General features: G+C 39.4%; 1 protein-coding gene across 5 annotated transcripts in view; it reads left to right on the top strand.

Moving 5' to 3' along the window:
* The window catches only part of NEK7 (NIMA related kinase 7), an 83,509-nt gene that overhangs the window by 27,955 nt on the left and 29,289 nt on the right, over positions 1 to 26,265 (top strand). For all 5 annotated transcript variants that reach the window (XM_035121370.2, XM_035121366.2, XM_035121369.2 and 2 more), the window contains 3 exons: positions 1,839 to 1,979; positions 12,924 to 12,986; positions 14,960 to 15,070. In XM_035121370.2, coding sequence (XP_034977261.1) covers positions 1,839 to 1,979; positions 12,924 to 12,986; positions 14,960 to 15,070 — 315 coding nt within the window. The remainder of the gene's footprint in view (positions 1 to 1,838; positions 1,980 to 12,923; positions 12,987 to 14,959; positions 15,071 to 26,265) is intronic.

Below are 26,265 nucleotides of genomic sequence, written 5' to 3' on the forward strand. Positions count from 1 at the left end.
CTTACAATCTTTGCTGTCTCCTCTAAAAAGAGGAGAAGCCAGTTATATATTCTACATCAAATGGAGCATATCCAACTTCTGAATACAAACAGTTAAATATAATCAAGAACTGTGGATCTTAGAACTCTGCATTTCTCCATAAATTTCCAGATCTCTAAAGCAATCTATTAACGGTTGCTCAGTTTCCATCTCTCAGTAGTAGATAAAGCGTTGGTCACAGATAACATTGCAGGATGCATTTGTGCATGCCTTCAATGCAGACAGAACTTGCTCTGATTCCAGGCCAGTACTAACCCATCTTCTTCAGCTACAATTTTCAGAAGTAATTTGTCCTGGGTTTCCCATCCTTTTCTCCTCATCTGTACTGGACACTAGGAAGTTTTCTCATGCCTCTTGGATAGAAAGTCCACTTACGCCTACGAACTAGGTAGACAATGTTAAATTGGCTGACAGGTCCACTCAGAAGCACATACATGATCATGTTTCTCTTGAAAATCCACAACTATACATGTATATTTTAACAATATGAGGACTAGACCTGAATCCTTAGAAGGAATACTTATGATATCAGGTGAAATGGGAACAAACAGTAATATTGATCACAACTTATCACTCTAGTCTGGCTTGTCAGAGGACTTGTCTACAGTAGGGGAAAGACTGTAGGCCTAAGTGCCTCTGACGGGAACTCTTGTCTGCAATCCTGTGCCCACTTACCTGGATATAGGCCCCAATGAACTCACTGGGATGTATTTCTAAGTAAGCATGTATAGGGTTGGATGTAATTTTCATTTATTTTTGTCAATTGCATTTGTGTGTAAATATTAATTTTCATTTATATACCTTTTAACAAAAAGTGCACAAGGTACCTTTACATAAAACATAATTAGAATGTGACCCAGAAAGTAAACAATAGAAACAACAGTTTAATATGAAGGCAGATAAAACCATGATTTTAAAAAGCCCCACAAATAAATCTGTCCTCAGTCCTCACCTGAAAACAGGCTGCGTGGGAACAGTATCAATCTCTCTTGACAGACTGTCCCAAATTCTAGGTACAGAGCTGAAAAGGCCTTCTGAGTACCTACCTGGTGCACCTACCTAATCTTGAAGGTCTTGGTTAGGGTCATTTTGGGGGGATTGGAATCTAAAACCATTTAAAGGTTTGAAGTTCAAAGTCAGGACCTTGGGTTGAGTCTAGAAGAAAACTGCCAACCAGTGACAGTGGAGTGTTGACACATAGACACTTGGTGATGTGGTGGAGCTAGGAAAGGGTTAGTTCTCGGTTTTTAAACCCAGTAACTTAGAATCCATTCCAAACTGGGTGCATACTGACTTTCCAGCATTAGAAACCTATGCCGTTCCAAAGCGAGCATTAGGAAACTCGGAACAAATACACCCATATAGTTTTTCGAACAATGTGACTGAGTACTGCTTATTTCTGCCAGTGCACACATACCCTGTATCCCCTATTTTAAGACGTAGACATAAAATAAGCCATAGCAGGATTTTTAAGCATTCAAGGAATATAAGCCATACCCCGAAAATAAGACATAGTGATAGGCGCAGCAGCAATGCCAGCGCAGCAGCAGGAAAAAAAAAAGACATCCCCTGAAAATAAGCCTTAGTGTGTGTTTTTTGAGGAAAATAAATATAAGACGGTGTCTTATTTTCGGAGAAACACGTATACTTGCCTTTTTAAAGCCTCTTTGTGCAGCCAATCTAACATTCATGTTCTTAAAGCTAATGGTATGAGCTGTTGGGAGGGGAAAAAGTACGATTGCACATACTCCTCTAGTTTGTAAAGTATACCTTATGTTTTCTTGTATCTTTGACTGCAGAAGGCCTTACGACCTGACATGGGCTACAATACTTTAGCAAACTTCCGAATAGAGAAGAAGATTGGCCGTGGACAGTTTAGTGAAGTTTACAGAGCCACATGTTTGTTGGATGGTGTGCCAGTAGCTTTAAAAAAAGTGCAGGTAAGGATGTCTTGAGCAATGCAATGAGAAACTTAGCTACTGCTTTTGGAAAGGTTGCTTAATGTTGTTTTATATATTAGTCAATAGGTAACCATTGTTTTAGAACCTTTGTGGGGGTTTTTAGTTTATTTTTGCATTTTCCATTTCACAAACCGTACCAACAAAAAAGAAACAAAATACAGGCACCATATCCTTTTTGACTTCTCTGCCCCCCCTTTTGTGGATCCTTATATTTTCATTTTCATTCTGCCTCTTATCACTAAGTCCACTGCTGATTCTAAAACAATTGGAGTTAGCATTGTTTTAGAACCTTTGATAAATTCTAAATTGCTGAAATACCGTTTTATAAAAGCAATAAACATAATTATTTAATCAACATTAAGGATTGTTTTCTTAATGTTGTTAAAGTGTTGCAAGTATTGCTTCATTTTTTCTGTGGATTATTTCTCTCTCCAAGTCCTATGTACTGTGTTACAATGAGTAACTTTTGAAAAGTGCCTTCAGAACAGTGGAAAGTCCCGACATGCATCTGTATTAGTGAGTCATTTCCTGGTTCTTCTGCTGTCCTGTGAAATCCACCCTGTTACAAAGAACCCAGGGCTAGCTTGTGATGCTTACTCACACACTGTTGTGTATCTTAATGAAATTTGGGTGGAGTGGCTCTTGCACCCCATCCCAAGTACTTTACAGGGCCAATTATGATTAGCATTAAATGCTGTCTTTTATTTAACAAAGACATTTCAAAATTTACATTACATTATATTTCTTGCTAGTATGCTTTCTGCCTGGAAGTCTGTGGGGCATTAAAGTAATTCAGATTCCTAAACTTTTTTTGGCCATGTTAATGTTTCAAAGCGTCCATCTTTCAAAAAGTTATATAGCAGAATATAAGCTCTTTTATTATATGGAAATGCCAGAGGGTGCGAGGGTCAGCAGAGAAGGAAGCAAGATAGTGTTAAATTGCAGCATAAATGTCAAAAGAAGTGTATCTAAATGAAGACTGTAGTTTGTGTGTGTGTTTGTTACTGTACTATTTTTAAATTTGAGAATTTAATAGGTTTTTGAATTGCCCAGCAACAGGAACTATTTGTTGTTGTTGTTATTTTAAGAATGCATGCAATTATGGAACTTCTGGCTAGTCTGGTCTACATGGAGTTAGGGTGAAATGTTTTGCTAGAATTCTTTCCAGAAGCTCCATTGCATTTTGTGCCCTAAGTAGTTCCATGCATTTCCCCTTTCATTTCAACTCTTAATACCTTGTGTTAGAAGATCATAAAAGGATTCTTTTTATCTGGCACATGGATTAATTATTCATTGTGCGTTGTCAGCGAATTGCTTCTTCAGGATTAAATTAGAACTAATTAATCTTAAGGAAGAAAGTTCTATTTTATGCTATAAAAAACTATGGCCGTTTTGCTTTCCTGGTTGGTAATCATTTTATTGCTTTTGCATTTGTAGGGAATTCTATTTGTTTGTTTTGCCAAAGCTCTTTATGGTTCTGTAGGTTGTGGTATATTAAATACGCTATATTGCAAACATTTAGTTCTACGATTCAAAAGAGACTACTTTTTCAAAGATCGGACTGCTGTTCATACATTTTGAATAAAAAAGTCTATTTGCTCTCTGAGATCAAACGCCAATGGTCTTAAGAGCAGTATTACATTTTGCAGGGGAAAAGCTTGGAGCTGGAGTGTTTCAAAAGAAGCATCCTTTTGAATTAACTAACTTATTTTATAGACTTGAAAAGTCTAGTTGTTGGACTGAGAGAAATAAATGTAGAATAAATTCAGAAATGAGAATTTAATGTGGGGAGACTTTCTTTTTTAAGAGGGCTAGTCCAGCTTTCTGCTCCCTTCTGCTTGGTTCTTCATCTTAATCCTATTACTGCTCCCAGCTTTAGCACCACCTCTAAGGATCATCACCCCACATGCAACATGTAAACTGCCACCTCTCCATGCTGATTTTTGCCTTTGGCTTAAGGCCCCATGAAAAAACAGAAACAAAACATGAACCCATCTTCTCATTCCCTGTTTGCTTCTCCCTCTGAGGCTTTTTGGTGTCCTCTTCAGCAACTTTTTATCCTCCTTTAATATATCTCTTCTATCTTTATCCCATTGTCACAATTTCTTCACATTTTTCAGATAGAAAGCTGTGCTGCGTTTGCCATTTAACTGCTGGTGCAGTAGATAGATGTACATGAATTCAATGGATTAGGTCTGACTTGATGGCTGGCTGTGTATTGAGCGAGTCCCAAAATCTGAAGATGTGTCTGGTTCCTTGGATGTGCTAGACTAGAGCATGGCTGGGAAACCTGTGGCTCTCCAGATGTTTCTGGATTACAGCTCCCTTCAGCCCCAGAGAACATGACCAGTAATGACTGGCAAACATGTTCCTGGTTTAAGAAAGATCCATTGTTTCTCTTTTTATAAGTTCTATGTGTAGCAGCGGGGTATGTGGGGAGGATTTGGGAAGTTCTGAAAGTCTTCTTTGCATTGGGCTGTAGCTCCTAAGAGGTTTGTTTGGTGCCAGTGTTGATGTCATTTTGGTGCTGAGTGAAGAGCAGGATTTTTAGCTTTTTAAACATTTTACAAAGACCATGTTTAGCTTTACAGTCTACAAAAGAGTTAAATATTCCAATCCAGAAAACTGCACTTGTAATTCAGATCCCCTACATTCTGCAAACCCATACGTAATCTCTTCCATGTCTCTTACCTAAATGGATACCAACCCTTTTCCAGTCTAGCAACATGTCCACATTCCTCAGGTTTTACCCTGGCCTCACACTGAAAATACTTCTTTTGTGCAAATTTATTCATTCCTCTGTATAAGCCAGGCTTCCTCAACCTCTATCCTCCAAATGATTTTGGCCAGAACTCCCATGATTCCTAGCTAGCAGGACCAGTGGTCAGGGATGATGGGAATTGTAGTCTCAAAACACCTGGAGGGCTGAGGCTGAGGAAGCCTGGTATAAGCCTCCCTCTTTTGTGAGGAAAGTCTTTGTCTGTTTTTCTATCCAGGAAAAATACTAGATTTCCTTCCCTAAATCATATTTTTTTAAAATGAAAATAAATAAAAAACACTTTTTAAAAAGTCCCATGTAGCTATGGAAGATTTCTGAAACCCTTTCACCCCAAGTTTTTTTTAATGAACCTTTTGGGGCTCTAACACTTTGTAGTTAGAGTGGGAAATTGATTTCAAGGTTCTTTTAGAAGTATTTGTGTCGGTAAACTTTAAGCATCATGTAGTATATGCAAGTACATGGACTTCTGAACAAAATAGTAAGATTGCCTTAATTTTTTGTTAGGTGTTTTCAAATCATTTAACAGTTTGGATAGTTGGATAGTTGTTTTCAGCTAATAAAAATGACAAAGATCGGGTATTAGCTTAGTTATTACTGTCAGGGGGACTCCCTACAGGGAGCCCCTGCACTGCCCAAGCCAACTAGTGGAGGAAGGAAGGCTCAGTGGAGGAAGGAAGGCACTAGCCCACAGCTGGAGGAGGGAGCGCAGCTGCTTCCGGCGCCCAAATTGAGGCGAGCGCCCAAACGTAGGGGTGAAAGGGTGGCGTTTCGGGGTGCCCAAGCTATTAAGCAGACGGGCGCCATTGCCGGATTCTGCGAGTGACTAGGAGGTCATGTTTTCTGCTATCTCTGTATTGTAAATAGTATGCACAATAAAACCTTTAAAGACAGAACGGACTGGAGCGTCTTTACTTGGGAGTAGCCGCAACAATCCCCTGACAATTACAAATGCTCTTGAAATGATTTAGAGTTTTGTTGGATGCAGAAGCTGTTATATTTGCAGTTTTTTCCTGCAATGTACAGGTACCAAAAGAAATGTTAAACTTGTAATTCATCAGTGTTTGTATATTGATAACACATTGTTTTGAGAAATGTAAAACATCCTTGTTGCTCCCTCTTGTTCGTACATGGCTATTTGGTCATGTCTACTTGGTCATATATATCAGCTTAATCAACTGAGATATTAACGAGCCTTGTACCCTGCATACAGCCTTTTAGCTTCCTCCTTTGCGTGAGCAAGCAAACACGCCAGTTAATATTCAGTTAACTATTGTTAACCTTACTTTCCCAAATTGGATATAATAGAAAATGAATTTGGAACGTGTCAGGATGTGAAACCATGGTTTGAATTTGGCTGATATCCTGGGGTTGTTCTAAAGCCATTAACCATGGTTACCCAATTTGGATGCAGTGGGAAATTGTAGGTAACTGAATATTTCCTGCCTTGTTTTATGCATGTGAAAGAAGGAGTGATGTGGCTGTATGTGGACTGCAAAGAGGTTTGTTCATATGTTATCTTATTAAGTCATGATATGTATGTCTGCAGCTTTGGGGAAACATTAAGTGTGCATGCTAAGTGGAATATACAAGTTTGTTTTAAAGGTACTAATGATTACAAAACCTCTTGTGGAAGAAAAAAATCAGGTATTGAGTAGTACAACATCCAGTTTAAGGCTGTTTAATGTCACCACCCCACCAATATTACTGTGTTCGTTTGAGGGAAAAGTAAATTGTTCTATATAAATGAACAATGAATATCTTCCATTAGCATGGGAGTTCCTTTGCTTCTAGTTGTTGATTAGTCAACGAGAATGGATGTATTTGTCATAAATTTGCTAGGCTGCGATAGTTGGGGGTTGTTCAGGGGAAATGGGGAACCCGACCTTATTAATACTGTGTTAACGGGCTCTTCCATAGTAAAACACAAACAAAGACCAACTCTTAAATAGTACTCTGGGCTTCTGGAATTCTCCCTAAGGCAATCAATTTAATCAGTACCAGGTGTTGTGTGTTGCTTGGACAAACTTGAAAGAATGTCCTTTATAAAATAACTTCTTATTCCCCACCCCCACCCCCACTATGTGATCATTTTAGTACTGTTCCTTCTCCTGCACTTAAGACTATATAACCATTTCATACTGGGGAAAGATATGGTAACGATCATGGTCATCACAAAACTTAAATCTAACAAGAGAAAACGATTGCAAGAGAAGCATGGACTTGACTTTGGAATGGATCAGTAACACATAGTATCTTTAGGCCACAGGGACATAATTTCAGATTCTCCTGAAAAAATAGTGTTACACAACAATGTATGTAAGCTGTGGCAGACAGCATCCCCTGCTGACTCGGTTTTGGGGTACTTTTCAGTTTTCTGCTTTATAGTCGCACCCCCCATTTTAGATATCAAATTGTTTTATGTGCCCTATGGGAACATAGTTGCTCACTTTGCTAATGGTGTGTTGTTCAAAACAGGGTGGATAAAAATCAATGATTTTTTTTAAAAAATCAAAAAAATCTGATTTTTTTGATTTAAATCGGATTTTTTTATTTAAATCGATTTTTTTGATTTAAATCTGATTTTTTAAAATAAAATGCTTTTTGAGGAAAATATATTACCATCCAAAGGTTATTCCATCATGAAATAAAGATTAGTTTTTTAATTATGTAGAATAAGGTTGTATATGTTTATTTTTTGGGGTAAATAAATGCCATTAATCCATTCACAATGTCATGCTCTTCCAGAGGTTTTTGTAAGATTATTGGGCAGATTCTCTGCCTACAAGATATTATCACAGATGCTTGGTTTACTTTAGCAGTTCTCAAAACTGAATTTGACTCAACAGAGATCACATGCCTCTTCTTCACAGCAAAAATGTTATAACATGAACAGAGTTGAGAAAAAGACCTTAATCCTATTGTTCTACAAACCTATGAATACAGAAACAACCCCTTCAGTGCTAAGTTTCAAGAAGTTCAGTGAATAGAATAGAAACAATATTTTTCTGATTGTTTGGAGTGGACAGTATTTAAGTTTTTCATGTGATTTAAATCGACTATGATTTAAATCAAGCCTTACTGACTAGTGATTTAAATCGTGATTTAAATCATGATTTAAATCAGTTTGATTTAAATCAAATCCACCCTGGTTCAAAACATTAAATTTGGCATAGTGTAGTTACAGCTCTGACTTAAAGAGTATTTTCGTGTCACACAATTGACTTGAATGTAGAAGGACATAATAAGCCACCCCTTAGTTTAGCCCCTTAGGAGGGACGCGGGTGGCGCTGTGGGTTAAACCACAGAGCCTAGGGCTTGCCGATCAGAAGGTACCGTGATGGGGTGAGCTCCTGTTGCTCGGTCCCTGCTCCTGCCAACCTAGTGTTTTCTGTGTGCTACTCTGGTTCGCCAGAAACGGCTTTGTCATGCTGGCCACATGACCCGGAAGCTGTACGCCAGCTCCCTCGGCCAATAAAGCGAGATGAGTGCCACAACCCCAGAGTCGGTCACTACTGGACCTAATGGTCAGGGGTCCCTTTACCTTTAGTTACAGTTCAGTGAAGCTTTTATTTGTGTAGTACAGCTTGTCCACAGAGAGGGGGATTTTCACTTTCCCCCTGAAACAGCAACTCCACTCCTCTGTATTGAAAACTTCTTTTGAATCCCCTATGAACTATATTATGTAACTTGAGAGGAGAGGAGATAAAAGCCCTACTGAATTGGTGAGTTAGCTGTGCGCTTCTCTGAATTGTGGCCATAGTCTCTTCAACACACGTTACCATGTAATAGTATTTTCATGACACCATCAAGCTCTCTTCAGAACTATTCTCTTTTCAGAAACAAATGTTTCCTTGTGGTGATATTTCATAAAGGGGGCTATGTTCTCCTGCTGGCTCCAACAACTTTGCATTTAAGAATTGGAGCTTGTGTGATGTTGACTGTGAGCACAATTCAGAGCTGTTGAAATCATTGGAGGAAAGTATACAGTGGGTTGCATCCAGTACAGTCGCTTTGTGGACAGAAGGAGAGTTTTGCTCGTGGAAGGACCCTGCGAGTGCTAGCCATGAGTAGCAGTCTGAGACAGCACCCAGAAGCTGTTGGACAAGTTAAAAGTCATGACTGAAGAACAAGTCTACAAGAGCACAAATGAAGAGCAAGCATACAGGAACATGCCAGAGCTTAGGAAGACCATGTTGCTCAATCAAGGCTCAGCAGGAACAGGAAGCCCTGTATGTTTGTTCCTGCCCAGAAAGATCCAATGGCCTACCTCGGAGGGTGGAGTCATTCTACCGTGTGTAATTCAGTGGTTCACCACATAGATGAGTGTCACACAGATCCAGCAGCTCCTGACAATAATTGTTGTTAATGTTGTTGTTGTGGTTGTTAATTAAATTTGTATACCACCCTTCTTGTGAAGATCTCAGAGCAGTTCACAGCATAAAACCCCTTTAGTTCACAGAACAACTGCATTGGGTTGACAGAAATGCCTTCAGCACACCACTTTTCCATCATCCTAGGCAACTAGAGTAATGCATAAAACCATAATATGGTATACCATAATATGGTAGCATGCTTGTCCAAAGTGTGGCTCTCAGTTACCAACCTGCAGTTGTGTGCAGAGTACAGTATCCATTAGCGCAATGCAAGCTTCTAATCCAATAATGACCTCAGTAATCTTGTGAATTAGCCAATAACCCAGTAAAACAAGCGCTCGTCTGCTTAAATACTTGCAGCTGGACAAATCATTATATGTGTCGTCCAAATAATTTCTGCTGTTTCTCTAACAAGGCTCTTATGAACTTCAGAAGCCATTGCCATAGCTTTTGAGGTGAGAGACTTAAGTTACAAATGTTGACACAAAGGATACTTTGCTGTCATTCTTGCATAAAATCTCGGATGCAATATGTGCAACATAAGATCTAGGTGTTAAAACAAAGAACTGTAAGATGACAATTGATGAGTCAGTATTTCTGATATATGAGCAGAAAGCTGGGAATGAAACGTGATTTGGAGAAGGAGATACTGCTGGATTAAATGTTTTTTTTTTTTAAAAAAAATGGATATTAATTTTAAAGTAAATTTCCATAACTGTCCCGTTTTTCTTAGTCAACTTGCTTAATTTTTTAGGCTGTACTCCTAGACATATTTACATGACAGTAAACCTTGTTGGGAAACAGTGGGACAGACTTTTGAGAATTTCACTGTTAGTTAACGTACTATTTATCTGCTTTTCTTCCTTATATGGGTCCTTTCTTCCTAATTTATTCTTGGGTTTGGGATCAAACTATACATTTCACTTCAGGTTTTTTTTTTATTACAGTAATTGAGACCTGCCACGTCTCTTTTTAACAACAAGCAGTTGGAGGGGGTTAGTGCCATTTGGGATCATGGTGCAGGGGTGAGGTAACCCATGCAATTTTCCTGCAAAAAATAAATAAATCCCTGATGGGTGCTGTTTTCTGCAAATAGATGCTTCTGTTGCTGAGTTTAACATTGGGGACATTTAGACATTATTGCTTACCACTCAACCTGTCCACTCAACCTGCTTCTTGGGAGAAAAGCAATGACAATCCTAGACAGCATCTTAAAAAGCAGAGACATCACCTTGCCTACAAAGGTCCGTATAGTTAAAGCTATGGTTTTCCCAGTAGTGATGTATGGAAGTGAGAGCTGGACCATAAGGAAGGCTGATCGCCGAAGAATTGATGCTTTTGAATTATGGTGCTGGAAGAGACTCTTGAGAGTCCCATGGACTGCAAGAAGATCAAACCTATCCATTCTTAAGGAAATCAGCCCTGAGTGCTCACTGGAAGGACAGATCCTGAAGCTGAGGCTCCAATACTTTGGCCACCTCATGAGAAGAGAAGAATCCTTGGAAAAGACCTTGATGTTGGGAAAGATGGAGGGCACTAGGAGAAGGGGACGACAGAGGACGAGATGGTTGGACAGTGTTCTCGAAGCTACCAACATGAGTTTGACCAAACTGCGGGAGGCAGTGGAAGGCAGGAGTGCCTGGCGTGCTATGGTCCATGGGGTCACGAAGAGTCGGACACGACTAAACGACTAAACAACAACAACAACAACCTGTCCAGCGTGTCCAGGAAGGGAAGGGGTCTGCAATAATGTAACTTGTCCCCTTCAATGTGATACAGCAGGGATCATATGTTGGTGTCTCACAATGATGAGTGGTGGGGACAGGGCACATAGGAACTTGAAGTACCTGGTGAGTTGAGGTTTTTGTCTGGTAAGTTTTAAAAAAAAACATGAACATGCCTGCTGTGTTTTCCCAAAGGCAATCCGATTCTTGGAAGCTAATCACATGTGCCAAGTCTTGGGATTTTAATGCCAAGGTGATCTAAGCAAGAGAGTGTTTTTTTCATTCTGGCTCTGAGACTTATAGCAGCTGAGGGCTGCAACATTTCTCTTTTGCCAGGCATGTTCTAAACCCCAAGTCGTAAACTTTAGCTTCTGTGTTTTCCATCAACACCAGCTTGCTTTTCAATATTTAGTCAAAACTGAATATACAGTGCTAGACCTTCCTTCCCCACTTTATTAGTCAGATGCTATTTTTTTCGTCATAACATTCCATTCATGTGACTTATCTTGCTATCGTTCTGCTTTGCCACTCAGTCTCCTTCCTGAATCATAACTTGCAGCACAGAGAGTTTGCTTTCTATCATCTCAGCATTTGCAATGCACAGAGGTGTGAGAATCCTGGCGTGTGTTCCTGCTAAAGTTCTTCTTTCCGCTTCTCTTAGCAATTTGGCTGGTTAAAATATATTTGTCCTGTGAGATTTACAGAGCATCCTGATTCCTTGGTTAACATCTGTTGCCAAAGCTGTTTGTTTTTGCTTTCCCTGGTCGTGTGTATTAAACATAGCTAGGGTGTTTGTTTGGAGGACAAAAATGGGGGCAACTAAAATTACCTTGCTTCCCCAAGTGAGCACAGATTTTGGAAGAAAGTCATAATGAGAAAATGATTGACAGGACCACTATCCTTGCTACCTTAATTCTAGTGAGGACTTCTAAGTGATGATGAAAAAGTGCATTACTGGTTGGGGGTTGCAAAGCATTTCGGTGCTCTTGTTTTATACTTCAGAGACAGCCTTTTGTTTGTTTGTTTGTTTGCTTTCACAATATGTGGACATTTCAAATTACAGCAAAAAAGCACACCTGCAATTTTCAATCCCATCAGACATCCACTTATCACCATGTATCTAACAACACCCATCAACCACACTGAAAAACCAGGCAGAATAAACACTGCTTTGTTTGCCTGGAAGACCCACTGAACATGTGCATATTGCCTAAGAGCAGATTTCCAGGGGGCATATGCAACTCTCTTGTGGTGCTGACCTTTAGGGGTTTCTCTCTAGGTCCTGACTCCCTGGAAAGCAGCTGTCGTCACATAGACATTAGGGGTCCTCTTAAATGAGATAGCATGTACAGAAATGCAGCTCCAGATCTAGGCTTGTATAACTATCTTGATTATCATCATCACGCCAGATGCACTTAAAAAATGAATGTCACAGTTCATTTTATGCCAGTGTTTCTGAAATGTCAGATAGTTGAAACACGCTTCTTCTCTGAATTAAAATTCAAGGCACACTTCTTGTATTCCCAAAGGTTTACATTTAGCGTGTGTAAATTATATTAGAAAAGTATCCACCCAAGGTGCAGCCTAGTTTCTGTATGAATCGCTGATCTGGACATGGCATGTGATTGGAAGGAGCCGAGTTTAGAGCAATTGGCTTGTGCAGAAGCACAGCAGAAAGCCTCCCCTGAGAATGTGTCATTCTGTGCTGCTTCTCTACATGAACAGTGGTTGAATGATGCAATCACACTCCCACCATGGAGATGCTGTAGAATTATCCACTCCCCCAGTGTATGCTGTTTAGAAGAGGCAAAGCTAGAGCAGCATAGCATTCAGAGGTGCAGCAGGGGGCCTCTTCCGTGTTTATGTACTCTTGTGAATGGGTACTACTCACAGCAGGTATTAATTATTAAATTTAATGCATATCTCATGTCACATAGTTTGGTGATTTCTCATTTATGCAACAGATTACTTTTAGGGTACTAAATTAAAGCAAACATTGACGATATATATCCTCTGAATTATTTCCTTTTTCCTTTTTTTAAACAAGATATTTGATTTAATGGATGCCAAAGCCCGTGCTGATTGCATCAAAGAAATAGATCTTCTTAAGGTAAATATGTATAATGACTTTCTTTTTTACTTGAATGAAGGTGAAATTTAGCATTTATTTGTTCAGATTTTTATTATTCCCAAGTCTAAAGATTTGGGAGAAGGCGTACCTAAAATGTCTTAACTATGGATTTGGGATGATACAAGGGCATGCATGTATTTTAAATGCAGCTGCAGCAAAACTTGCATATCCTCAGCTGCTTTTTGAAGCAATAGGGTTGCATTTCAACTCTCCATAGCTAATAACCAGAGCAGAACTTACTTGATATGTTTATTTACTTCTATGCGTGTGTCATTGTGATTTGTATCTCACTGCCCTTCAGGGCAGCTTACAGACAACAGCAACAAGTTTCATAATAAATAACAAATGAAAGCTAAAATGATAAGAACCTATTCTAGCTTTAGCCTCATTAATCCTTACCCAGAAAAACCTGCTACAAAATATTTAAGATTACTGTTTCATGAAACAGGTGGCAGGTCAACTGCTGTTTTTTTTAATAAAAAAATTGCCCCATAATCTCAAATACCTGCTGAAAGTAGAAAAGAAACTAAGGAACAAGTTAAAAATAGAACTGGCGTAATGAATTTCTCAGAAGTTCCGTAATGAGCATCCCATTACCGAAAAGATATACTTCACTTCCTCCCGCTGCCCTCACTTCAGTCAAAGATGGAACTTGGGAGCAGAATTTGTCCACGGATCTTGACAATTGTTTACTTGGAAAAAAGCTCTCTCGAGTATATACTGCATTTATGCCTTGTGCATAAGAATTTAGGATGCTGCCCAGACTGTTTGACCATCTAGCTCAGCACTGTTCATTCTGACTGTCACTCCACGGCCTTGGGCAGTAAAAGGGGCTTTCCCAAGACTGCCCCCTGACAATCCTTTTAGGTTGGACCTGCTATAAAGTTTTTTCTCAGCCACTGAGCTACTACCCCTCCCCTACAATATATGTATAGAACACATAATGTGCACATACATGCACACAAAGAGACAATGTTTTTGTATTCCTTTTATGCATGTCAGTCTCCCATCCATATCACATTGCATTGTAAGCTGCCTCTTTAAAGTTTAAACGGAACCAAGAGCTGCCCTAGTTGTTACCAAGAGCTTATCCTTGTAGGATTTTCCCTTTGAACTGCCGGCCTCCACTCCCCACCTTCTGCCACCTTACAAAGTTATATCAGAAACAGCTGTTTTTGAATGAGGTTTTTTATGTAGGTGGGGGTGAAGATTTGCCATACAAGAATCTTTAGTTCTCAAAAGCAGACTGCTGTGTGATCCAGAGAAGATGCACTTTGTAAAACAAGGACAAAAGCCTTGTCTGTGCACACACAAACTTTTTGTTCCTCTAAAGTGTCTTACTGAATACTGATTGTGAATGATGCAAAGAGAGATATAAATAAGGTGAGTTACAGTTTACAGGAGGGGGCTTTCCTTTGGAGCGAATGTGTCTCTTCTTTTCTTGTTTGTTGTTGCCAACCAGAAAGTTGCTCTGACAAAATTAGCAGGTTTTAGGTTTTTGGGGCTTTAAAAAGAAAGTTTCTGGTCTTTGTGATTGCAGAAAGTGACACATGTTGTTTCTTGACGACTATTATTGTGCTTACTCTCTGCTTTAAAAATATAACAAACCTCACTTGTGATTTTAAATGTTGCTTAGGTGTCTGCACCTGACTTCCCACACTGCCACTCACTCTCTGCCCCAGCTGTAGCTCTTTGTGCTGGACTAGCACCTGCTTCTCCATATTTTTAGGAGCGCCCTGTCAGTTAGAGCATGGGTATTTTTGGTAGGAGATGTCTCATTGCACATATAGAAAATTCCATGCAAATCATGAACACATGAATGTTGTTTTCTTGTAGTACAGAAAGGGGTGTTCTCCCTGCTCCCCTGCCCCTGTGTATATAGGATTAAATGGCGGAAACCAATAGTTGAGGCTATATGTACTGTAGACTGAAGTATCTGTTTCTTTTTCTAGCAATTGAATCATCCAAATGTAATCAAATACTATGCATCATTTATTGAAGACAATGAACTAAATATTGTGCTGGAATTAGCAGATGCTGGAGACCTATCTAGAATGATCAAGGTAGGCGTTTCTCTTAACAGAGAGTTTTCTTTAAAAAAAAATCATTGTTTGAAATAAATAGAAATCATATTTTATTTTTCATATTTTGTTTTGATTCTCATTACTCTGGTTTTATTTCTGGATTCTCGGGTACCCTAAATTATAAGTGATTGCCACAATCCTACTCCAGGTTTCAGTTCTGTAAATCCTTTCCGAGCTACCGGTAATTGAAGCTTCCATATTTATATCTCCCTACCAAGGATTGCTGATAATCTTAAAATGCGGTGCATGATTGCAAGGAAACGTAGATGGGGAGGAGATCATCATTATACTCCAAGTCTGGCATTGTGCCACCATAATATTTATTGTTGGCATTTCTGTTTATAAATTCTCCCATTTGAGATTTTTTTACCATAATAAAAAGACAGGAGTGCCTGGCGTGCTCTAGTTCATGGGGTCACGAAGAGTCGGACACGACTAAACAACACCACCACCATAATAATTCAGCTGTAAAACCAAATTGTATGTTTAAAATGTTGGTACTGACCATCCAAACATGTAGGAACATGTTTCTTTCTGAATTGTGAAAACAAAGCAAAACAAACAAAAGCCCTTGGAGCCTATGAAGGCTGCTTCCATAACACCTGATTTTTGCCAACAGGAAAGCACCCACAAGTCATTGCAGTGATAATATGGAAAGAGCTTAGACCAGTGACTACTCAAAAATCAGGCACTAGGCTGCTATGCTCTTAGTTGCAATGCTGGCAGCGTGATTTGGCACCAAACTGAAAGTGCCAAGATAGAAGTACAAGCTTGTGAAGAATATTTGCAGCAGTCCCACAATGCACCATTTGAGATGTTCTGTTCATTCATTCATTCATTCATTCGAGTATTTCTAAACCACCAACTTATTAAAAAATATGGTCTCCAAGAATTTTTTTTAAATCATAAAATTACAAAATCATAAAAAACAACACTGAAATGTTGTCTAAAATGCTTGGCTAAACAGAAATGTTTTCAACAGGCAGTGAAATGATAGAATTGTGAGTGCCTGTGTGATTTCAGTGGGAGCAGTGTTCCAAAATACTGGTGCCCCTGTACTAAAAGCCTTTGTTTTTGTAGAAGCTAAATGAATAGAAAATAAACTAAATAGTAACTAAACTACAAATCACCATTTGTAAAAACTAAATTAAATAACCATGGCACAGCCAGGAGGGCTTCTGCTTGTTCCACTTCTTCTGTTGCAGGCATCCCCAAACTGCGGCCCTACATATGTTTTGGCCTACAACTCCCATGATCCCTAGCTAACAGGACCAGTGGTCGGGGGAGATGGGAATTGTAGTCCAAAACATCTGGAGGGCCAAAGTTTGGGGATGCCTGGTTTAGGGGATGAGGAATCTGCACCCATGTTAGTTTCTAGGGCTTTGTTCCCTAACCTGACGCTAGGAAAACCCCGGGGAAAAGTTACCAATCGTTTTTTAAATTGACCAAATTGGCGTATATTTGCTCAGATTAATAAAATACAGGGATGGTCAACCTGTTGGGGCTTGTTGAACACATTTGCAAACCAGCGAAACTGTGTATATGTACACACACACACACACACAGAACCAAGCTCGCACTACAACCTATTCTATTGGCCACAACAGAATGCTTCTTTCAAGCAGTGGGAAGGGACTCTGAAGGAAAGCCTGCACAAGCCTATGTGTACACGCAGATGGCACACTGGTGACCCTTTGTCAAAGTGCTTTTTTACGAATACAGTATATAAACAGTGAACACTCTTGGCATATTTCTACGGAATTCCAGGTTGTTTCCACAAGCTACATTCATGTCTTAGTTCAACATAAAGCAACAAAGGTTTTCTGAAAGTTTTTTGGAATCCTGAGTCATATTCTGATATCCTAGTGAGGCACAAGATCATGCTTAATCTATTCCAGTGGAACAGAAATAAAGGTCTCAGGTGGTATCAGAGGTCTGCTTACCACCACCTATTTGGCTTTGTAGCAAAACAAACCCCAACCCAGTTTTGCCACCCTTCTTCTTCCTGTAATGTTTAGGGAAAGGAATGGGAACTATTTGGCTGTGCTGGAGTGAACACAACTGTTCTGTGCACCAAACTTTGAACAAGACCATGAGCATTTTAAGCTGGGAAGGAATAGACTTTCCAACAAGCCCAATTATAATTTTAGCACACTAAAAACTAGCAAGTTTGCCAATTGTAGTAACACACTGAAAAGATTTCAACAGCCAGCTGTTCAAAATTTTGAGATTAGTTCTTAGATGAAACGTATTCAAGTTCACAGTTGGGTTAATTGTATTATATTATGTATGGGGGAAAGTGTGAAGCTAGCTAATCTTCTTTCTTTATTTATTTTTAATTTATATAGGCAGCATTTATAACAACAAAGCTAAAAAGCCAAAACAACTTCATCATAGTTGAGGGGTTTTTGTTTTTTGTTTGCTTCTTAACTTGCACTCAACTAAATGAATTACTCCAAGAGCTGCATGTAAGATACATAAGCTTGGGTAGATCATTCCATTCTATTTTTATATTTTCATTTCTTTTCAAATAATCATTTCCCTACCCAATACAAGTCCTTTGTTCTCCAGACTAGATTATTGTTGTTTTTCACTGCATTGTAAGTGTCTCAGGTTTATTGGATACAAAAAGTGTGCTTTTTAATTAGTCCTCACCCTCTGCCTTCAAAATACTATTTTTGTGACTCTTAGAATAAATATTAACCTTGCTTTACAGCAAAGAGTTTTGAAACTGCATCTTTGTGCTTTGAAGAATATTCCTTGCCAAGATGACATTTTTAAGCCAAGAGGGTGAAAAATGTGGTGCTACAAAGATTGACAATGTCCTGTTAATATTTATAACCAAATTGTATATATTTTGCTTATGAATTAATAATTCTGTAGGTTTACACTTGCTACAATATGAAGGTTTTGTTTTCTCTTCTGTATATTCCAATTTGACATAACATTTCATATGAGGCCTCTCTTTCTTTTCCCTTTCTGTGACAGACTTCATTATGGCCTATTGATGCCTTTATTTTACCTAGGACTGTCAAACCTGTCCATTTAACTCATTTCATTCTACCATTTGAAATCCGGTGTTATATTTGGCAGATATTTAGTGAAGGCAGCATTTTCCCTTTAAGAGAAATACAAATATATCCTTTTTAGTACTGAAAACCATTTTATACACTCACAGAAGGCCAGGCATAGCTTATAACAGTGGCATTAACCCAGTATTTGTTCAGAGAGACCAGTTCTGGTTTATAATTAGTTTTTTTGTTATTAAAGAAACCACAGTTTTAAATCTGTGATTATTGAAGTCGTCATTTAATCTACCGGTACTTGTGAATCCAGTTTGTGCATTTTCTTCTGATTTTACCCTAGAGATGTCTAAATTTGCCTGCAAAGCAGTTTTGCTGTGTGGCTATTTCTTACCTATCTTTTTCATGAGAGTAGTTTATGATGTCCTCTTAACGTAGGCATCATGTTTAATGTAGTGAACTCGGATTGCTGTTTGAAGTTAATGACAGCCTATCAGGCTATGATTAAATATGTATAAGGTGTCACACTATACTCATATTTTCATAGTTCTTGTAGTGGGATCAGCATGAGTTTATTTTAGGTATATACAGATTGAGGGAAGGAGGGAAGTACAATGAATGCATCCCCAGCGCTCTCTTTTTTAAATGAGAACACAATAGAAAAATAAGAACATTTCTCTCACTGTGTGTATGTGTGCGTGTGTGCGTGCTGTTTTTTATATGAGCAGGGGAAAACGCAGTAATTAGGAGTCAGGTGCAAGACCTTGGAATCCAATAAAGATAATAGTGGCTACTGCCTCTCTTTTCATTAGACAATACAGATGAATCTTCAGCACAGTGTTGTGCTATTGAGTACTTTACCCTAATGAGCAAAAAAGAATCTGATGTCTAAAAGTTTAAATGGGTAACTCATTATGATGGTGCCACCTTATTGACAGTCCTATCTATGAATAAGGTCATTCATGCAGGTTGGTGGTTTCCCAACTTTTTACTCTCAGAGACCCCTTTCCACATCATTTTAAATTTATTTAGTATCTCATTTTATATTCCATCTTCCTATACATTTGTGTGTGTGTATGAATGAACTACCTAGGCACTGCAGTGGATAGAAGATTCTACGTTTGAGAATGCACATTCAGTTCACTAGGACCGTCCACCAGGCCTGCTGAGTATAAATGACCATCACCCCAAATAAAACAAAAGGGGTTCTAGAGCGCAGCTGACAGACTGCACAGTCCTGCCTTTGCTGACACCATGCTTCTCCCCTCACTGTTCTGGTAAGCAGCAGCAGTGCTGCTGCTGGAAAGCCCTGTCTGCAGCTCCATTCTACTGGATGAGATGCTCCTGCTGTCATCCAGGATTTAATCCCAAATTGTGCTGTTGACCTGCATCAATGAGATGGGTGGATGAGTTGGATTTTCCAAGCTTGTCTACTTGGGTTCTTGTTGCAGTACTGACCCAGGCTTGATGGTTAGGAAGGAGGTGGTCACTGTGCTATCCCATCTCCTTCTTCAGCTTCCTGTCTGATCAAATTCAGTTTTGAGTGTTTGCACTTGATATTAGGTACCTACTTAGTTTGAAATTCCATTATTGCATATATCATCCTGCTGCCTAACAATCTCCTTGCTGGGATTGGTCTTGTGTTTGGTTTTGAGGAGCCACTGAACAGTGGTTTGGGGAGACTTCAACACACATGCGTAGACTGCCACATCTTTTGTTGGACAGGATTTTTGTTGCAGTCATTCCAAAATGCTCCTAACTCAACAAGTGCAGCAGGTTATATATTTTCTCAACCAGAAAAGATGATTGCTACTAGATCCCCTAGAGTCCTTTCTGTTAGCATGCTTCACATTCCTGTTCAATCACATTCTAGAATTCAGAAATTGCCTGTTATGTACACATGATGGTTTTTAAGTACTCTGTACCACCGTATAGAACTGTCTTGGCTCTTTTGTACATCAAGTACTCGGAGACGATGAATTGGTTGGGATGATCGCCAGATGTATATGGAGTGAAAGCTGAATCAAGTGTGACCAAACACAGTTTAGAGCTCACTTTATAGTTTATATTGTGGCAGTAACAGCAGCTAAGAAGGAATGCTTTCCTAGCATCATCGTATCTGCACAGTACTGGCTGGAGGAGCAATTTTGAGTGGCTAAAGGAGTCCTTTAGATGGATCTCTAGGGTTATATTGGAGAATGCTCAAGTGCCCACTGGGAACATTTGCAAACCACTTCAAAACTTTGAGACCATAATTATAGCATGTAAAGAAAAATGAGTCTTTTCTCTCTAGAGTGAGGACTAGGCAGGCTTGAAGCTACAGAAGGCATGATAATGTTTGAGCCTGGTGTGAAAACTAAGAAGAACAGGGATGTGATTTATACCCAACTTGTTCATATAAATTCATGTTGCTGTGTGAATGGCAGTGTGCTGGGGTGAGAGTCTTGACTAATAACTTGAAAAGTAGTCCTGCTACATTGTATTATGGCTACATTGTCAAGGTGAGAGTCCATTTTACAGTGGTGCCTCGCTAGACGAAATTAATTCGTTCCAGGACTCAATTCGTCCTACAAAAATTCCGTCTAGCGAGGCACCGTTTCCCATAGGAATGCATTAAAAATCAATTAATGCGTTCCTATGGGCTCTGGGGGAACTGGTGGTGGCGGCGGCGCTTGCTCTCTTGGCACGGGGAAGGAAGGCAGGCGCTTTCCCGAGCCAAGAGAGCAAGCGCTGCTGCTGCCAACGACAAAGCCGGATCAGACGAAGCTTCAGAAGCTTCGTCGGATCTGGCTCGGGCGGGATGGGGGAAAGACGAAGGAACGATCCTGCGCCTTTCCCCCACCGCTGCCAAGCCCCATGCTCCTGCAGCCAATTGGAAGCTGCGCCTTGGTTTCTGAACCGTTTCAGGAGTCAAACGGACTCCTGGAATGGATTAAGTTAGACAACCAAGGTATGACTGTATGAGAGCAGCCAGACAAATGTACACTTTCAACATTTTTTAATGTTAAAAACAAGTTTATTTTTTAAAAGTTTCTTTAAAAATTTAATTTTTCTTTGAGACTTCCGCATATGCTAAGTAAAGACATTTGCTACTACTGTGAACTGAAAAATGCTTTTGATATGTACCATATACAGATTATCCAAACATTGAGATGCTACATTACAGATGCCATTATGTCACCTTTCTCCTGTGAGCTTTTCTTATTAGTTTTTAAAGGCTGTTTTTTTTAATAAAAAAAACAAAAAATCAATATTTTTCTACAATACACCAGGCAACACTAGCTAGATTAATTATAGAACAAAGTCTCGAGTTAATATATTTTTTATTAAGCATCTTCCTAAAGGAAAAATAAAGCAATGCTTTGAACTGACTATAGTCACTATACCTATGTTTGCTGTTAAAAGTTTTGAAGCTACCTGTGGTACTTATTTTGTGTCATTTTTTTACTCTTTGTAATTTCAGGTGGTTCCCCCCTTTCATTCTTATATACATATACACACATAGAATATATATAGATATATCCAATCATTCTTGATGCAAACTCTCTGACACAAGTGCTGACAAGCCCTACTAATATCTATGAGCCTTTTTATATATTAGGGGTGTGTGCTATTTGTAACTCATTATTTTCCCCCCGTTTCTAAGAACCAGCAGCACTGCTTCTGCAGCAGGTTGGAGCTGTCATGACAGCAGTTGGACAGGAACTGCAACCCTGCAGCACTCCTGTCTGGAATCTGTTTCAATTGTTTTCACTTGCTGTAGCAGTGTTACTGATTGTCAGATAATGTAATACAGGTACCTTTGTTCCCATCCAGGGATGCTTGGAAAGTTCAGTCTTTGCTAATGCCTACACTGAACTGCTCTGTTTCTTGCTAAATGGGATACAGTCTGTGTCCTCTGGCAAAAGTGGAACACATCTAAATCTGATCTGGACCATGAATACATCCATGCTCTATCTTAAATGTCATTGGGACACAAACTGCAGTCTCTTGCATTTTTATTTTTCAGTTCTGCTACAAGACTTAAATGTAACTATTCCATTTGTTTGCTAGCCTTTAAACCCCTCTTTTCTAATCTGATGAAGGTTCTCGCCTACAAAGGCTCATACTAAACTGCTGCCTTTTGTTGTTTAGTCGTTTAGTCGTGTCCGACTCTTCGTGACCCCATGGACCATAGCACGCCAGGCACTCCTGTCTTGCACTGCCTCCCGCAGTTTGGTCAAACTCATGTTCGTAGCTTCGAGAACACTGTCCAACCATCTTGTCCTCTGACTTCCCCTTCTCCTAGTGCCCTCAATCTTTCCCAACATCAGGGTCTTTTCCAAGGATTCTTCTCTTCTCATGAGGTGGCCAAAGTATTGGAGCCTCAGCTTCACGATCTGTCCTTCCAGGGAGCACTCAGGGCTGATTTCCTTAAGAATGGATAGGTTTGATCTTCTTGCAGTCCATGGGACTCTCAAGAGTCTCCTCCAGCACCATAATTCAAAAGCATCAATTCTTCGGCGATCAGCCTTCTTTATGGTCCAGCTCTCACTTCCATACATCACTACTGGGAAAACCATAGCTTTAACTATACGGACCTTTGTCGGCAAGGTGATGTCTCTGCTTTTTAAGATGCTGTCTAGGTTTGTCATTGCTTTTCTCCCAAGAAGCAGGCGTCTTTTAATTTCGTGACTGCTGTCACCATCTGCAGTGATCAAGGAGCCCAAGAAGGTAAAATCTCTCACTGCCTCCATTTCTTCCCCTTCTATTTGCCAGGAGGTGATGGGACCAGTGGCCATGATCTTGGTTTTTTTGATGTTGAGCTTCAGACCATATTTTGCACTCTCCTCTTTCACCCTCATTAAAAGGTTCTTTAATTCCTCCTCGCTTTCTGCCATCAAGGTTGTGTCATCTGCATATCTGAGGTTGTTGATATTTCTTCCGGCAATCTTAATTCCGGCTTGGGATTCATCTAGTCCAGCCTTTCGCATGATGAATTCTGCATATAAGTTAAATAAGCAGGGAGACAATATACTCCAATATACAATATACAACCTTGTCGTACTCCTTTCCCAATTTTGAACCACTCAGTTGTTCCATATCCAGTTCTAACTGTAGCTTCTGCTAAACTTCCTAAACTGCTGCCTTTAGGATACCCCAAAACTCTTTGTTGTTTTCTTTTTCTATAAAAACTTATTTAAATATTTTGGAAATCATTATAACTTTACTTAAATATTTTTTTTCTGTGGAAGGTAAGCTTGCCTTGTTCTTTTAGCCTTTATTAGACTCTCAAGACTCTTTAATCCCTCCCTGTAACTTTCCTTATATGCCCATGTAGGTTTCATGAGAGGCAAGTGAATTCCAAATACATGGTTGGTCTACTCATGGGATATTGTATTTTGCAGCAATGCTAGGGATATATCAAGATAGATAGCTAACTGGTTAGCTAGTTAGTTTTCTGCTTAGGGAAGTTTTTAATGTCTGATGTTTTATTGTATGTTTAATATTTTGTTAGAAGCCACCCAGAGTGGCTGGGGAAACCCAGCCAGATGGGCGGGGTATAAGATTATTATTATTATTATTATTATTATTATTATTATTATTATTATTATTGCTGTCAGGGTATTGTTGCGGCTACTCTTGAGTAAAGATGCCCAAACCCACTCTGTCTTTAAGAGTTTTATTGTGCATAGTATTTACAGTGCAGAGATAGTAGAAAACATGACCTCTCAGTCACTCGCAGAATCCGGGAGTGGACGTTTCCAGCTACGGGACCAACATAAGAGTTTGGGCACCCCGAAATGCCTCCTCCCAACCTTACGTTTGGTGGCACGCCTTAATTCGGGCGCCGGAAGGGGCTGCCTGCTCCCCTCCACCTCTTGGTCCTGGCGGCGCAGGGGCTCTCCAACATCGCTGAGCCCTGACACTTCCGTCCCGCTCACTTCCTGATTCCCCTCACCTGACCCACTGCTGCTGCTCTCACTGGGCAAAGTGCTGGTCAGCAAGAGGGGAGGAGGCTCCCTGTAAGAAGGCTCCCTGACAATTATTGATATATAAAATCTCACTATAATTAAGCCAAGTTCTTGTTCCAGATTTGATCCAAAGATGCCCTGCTAGCAGAAAGCATTTTCTACCAAAGATGGCCTGCTTCCATAAGAAAAGTAACCCCCAAATCAAGAGAAGTTATTCAGTTTGCACAAAGTTTTGTGTAATACTTTTTATGTCCCACTAGCTTTTGCAAATCCCAAGACAAACTGGGTTATTCCAAACAGATTTGGAACTTGTTAAAGCAGGCTCCCCCAGATTTATTTTGAATTTATTCTGGAAAGGAGTAGGTTTGATATTTTTATCCCCCAATATTAAAAGTGACTTGCAATCAATAAAAGTACTTTAAAACAAAATAAATTAATCAATTAAGCCAATATAAACAATAAACTACAAAATCAAACTTTGGATAAGACTTCGGAATCCCAGTTAACATATCTGTTACAGGATAATAACCTGAGTAGATCACTCCTTGTAGCTAGATTCCTGATTGCAGTTCTATCCTACAAGAGGAAAAATGGGTTACTTTATGATTATTGATTTTTCGTTCTAATGTTTGATTTATAGTGGTGACCAGATGAACTAAGTGATATGGTGTTTTTACCTTGTAATTGTAATTTATAATATTTATAGGGATAGGATTTATATGAAGGGAACTGATTCGATTCATTTTGTCTTCTTTTATTCTGTTTTGTTCTGCTGTATGATGTATATTGTTTTGTGTTGATATCTTAATATGGGCCTATGGCTGTAATAAAGTTTTGAATTTGGAATAAACTACAAAATCAATAATGTAAACACAGCAAAAGAACAGAAAATCATTTACACTAAAACAACTAGCTAACTAAGCTCCATGACATAATGTGTGTTTCAGGTTTTTTTAATCTCTTGAGAGATGCTTCCAGTCAGTGTAGAGAACTGTGAGTTAGATGTGCCAATGATCTGACCCCATATAAGGCATCCTATGTTTTTGTGCTTCTATACCCTTGTAAAAAGGCAAGCAGGCAGACACCCTTAGATAAAGAATTCCAAGGAATGCTACAAAGAAAGCCATAGGCTGTATTGTAATAGAGGACTTCACATTTCATTATACACTCATACCTTGGAAGTCGAACGCCTTGCAAGATGAACGTTTTGGCTCCCGAACGCTGCAAACCCAGAAGTGATTGTTTCGGTTTGCAAACGTTCTTTGGAACCCAAACGCCCTTTGCAACTTCCGCTGCTTCCGTTGGCTGCAGGAGCTCTGTGCAGCCAATCGGAAGCCGGACCTTAGTTTCTGAACATTTTGGAAGTCGAACGGACTTCCAGGACAGATTCTGTTCGACTTCTGAGGTACGACTGTATACCATATAATTCTGTGCCATAGCAGAAGGGCCACTCAGCACTAGAGCACATGCTATGCATTCAAAAGGTCCTGGATCTAGGCCCTGACATCCCTTGGTAGGACTGAGAAAGTCCATGAAACTCTGGACACCTACCTTCTTCCAGTCACGTGTCTTCACCATGTACCTTGAGACACCTGGTCTTTGGAAGGTCCAAGCCTCCAGGTAAGCTCTGGAGCAGATACATTTCTCCACTTGGTTCCGCATTTTGGGGGGGGGGATTAAACACCAGTGTTAGCATACCGCACCACACCAAATCTCGGAAAATTTGATTTCATTAGTGTACATAAGACTTTTGAAAACATTTTGGGACAAGTAAGGTGTAGCATATATACTAACAGCTGGCATTGTACTGTGAGTTTTTGTTAGAAGTTTGTTAAAAGTATTTTCAGGGTTCATTTTAAAAACAATAAAATGTGTTTTCTATGCACATACTTGAAGTTGTGTATTTGTTTCTAAATGAAAAGAAACCCGGTATCTATCTATCTATCTTGTTGACATCAAACAGTCCTCTGATATGCAAATCCCAGCTATGGGGAGAACAGATACAGAGTTTGTTTTGGATTCAGTCCAGGTCTGAGGAAAACAGCATTTAAAGTGCTTGCATTCAAACATTGCATCATTTCAGTTTTTGAAAATATTTTGAGGAAATTAAAAGTGTGTGTGTCTCAGCATATCTTACTCTGTTTGTCTTGTATTACCACCTGTGCAGATATAATATTGCTCTTTCTCAGCCTGTAGT

The sequence above is a fragment of the Zootoca vivipara genome, chromosome 7 (genome assembly GCF_963506605.1).
Source record: "Zootoca vivipara chromosome 7, rZooViv1.1, whole genome shotgun sequence".
Taxonomy (NCBI): domain Eukaryota; kingdom Metazoa; phylum Chordata; class Lepidosauria; order Squamata; family Lacertidae; genus Zootoca; species Zootoca vivipara.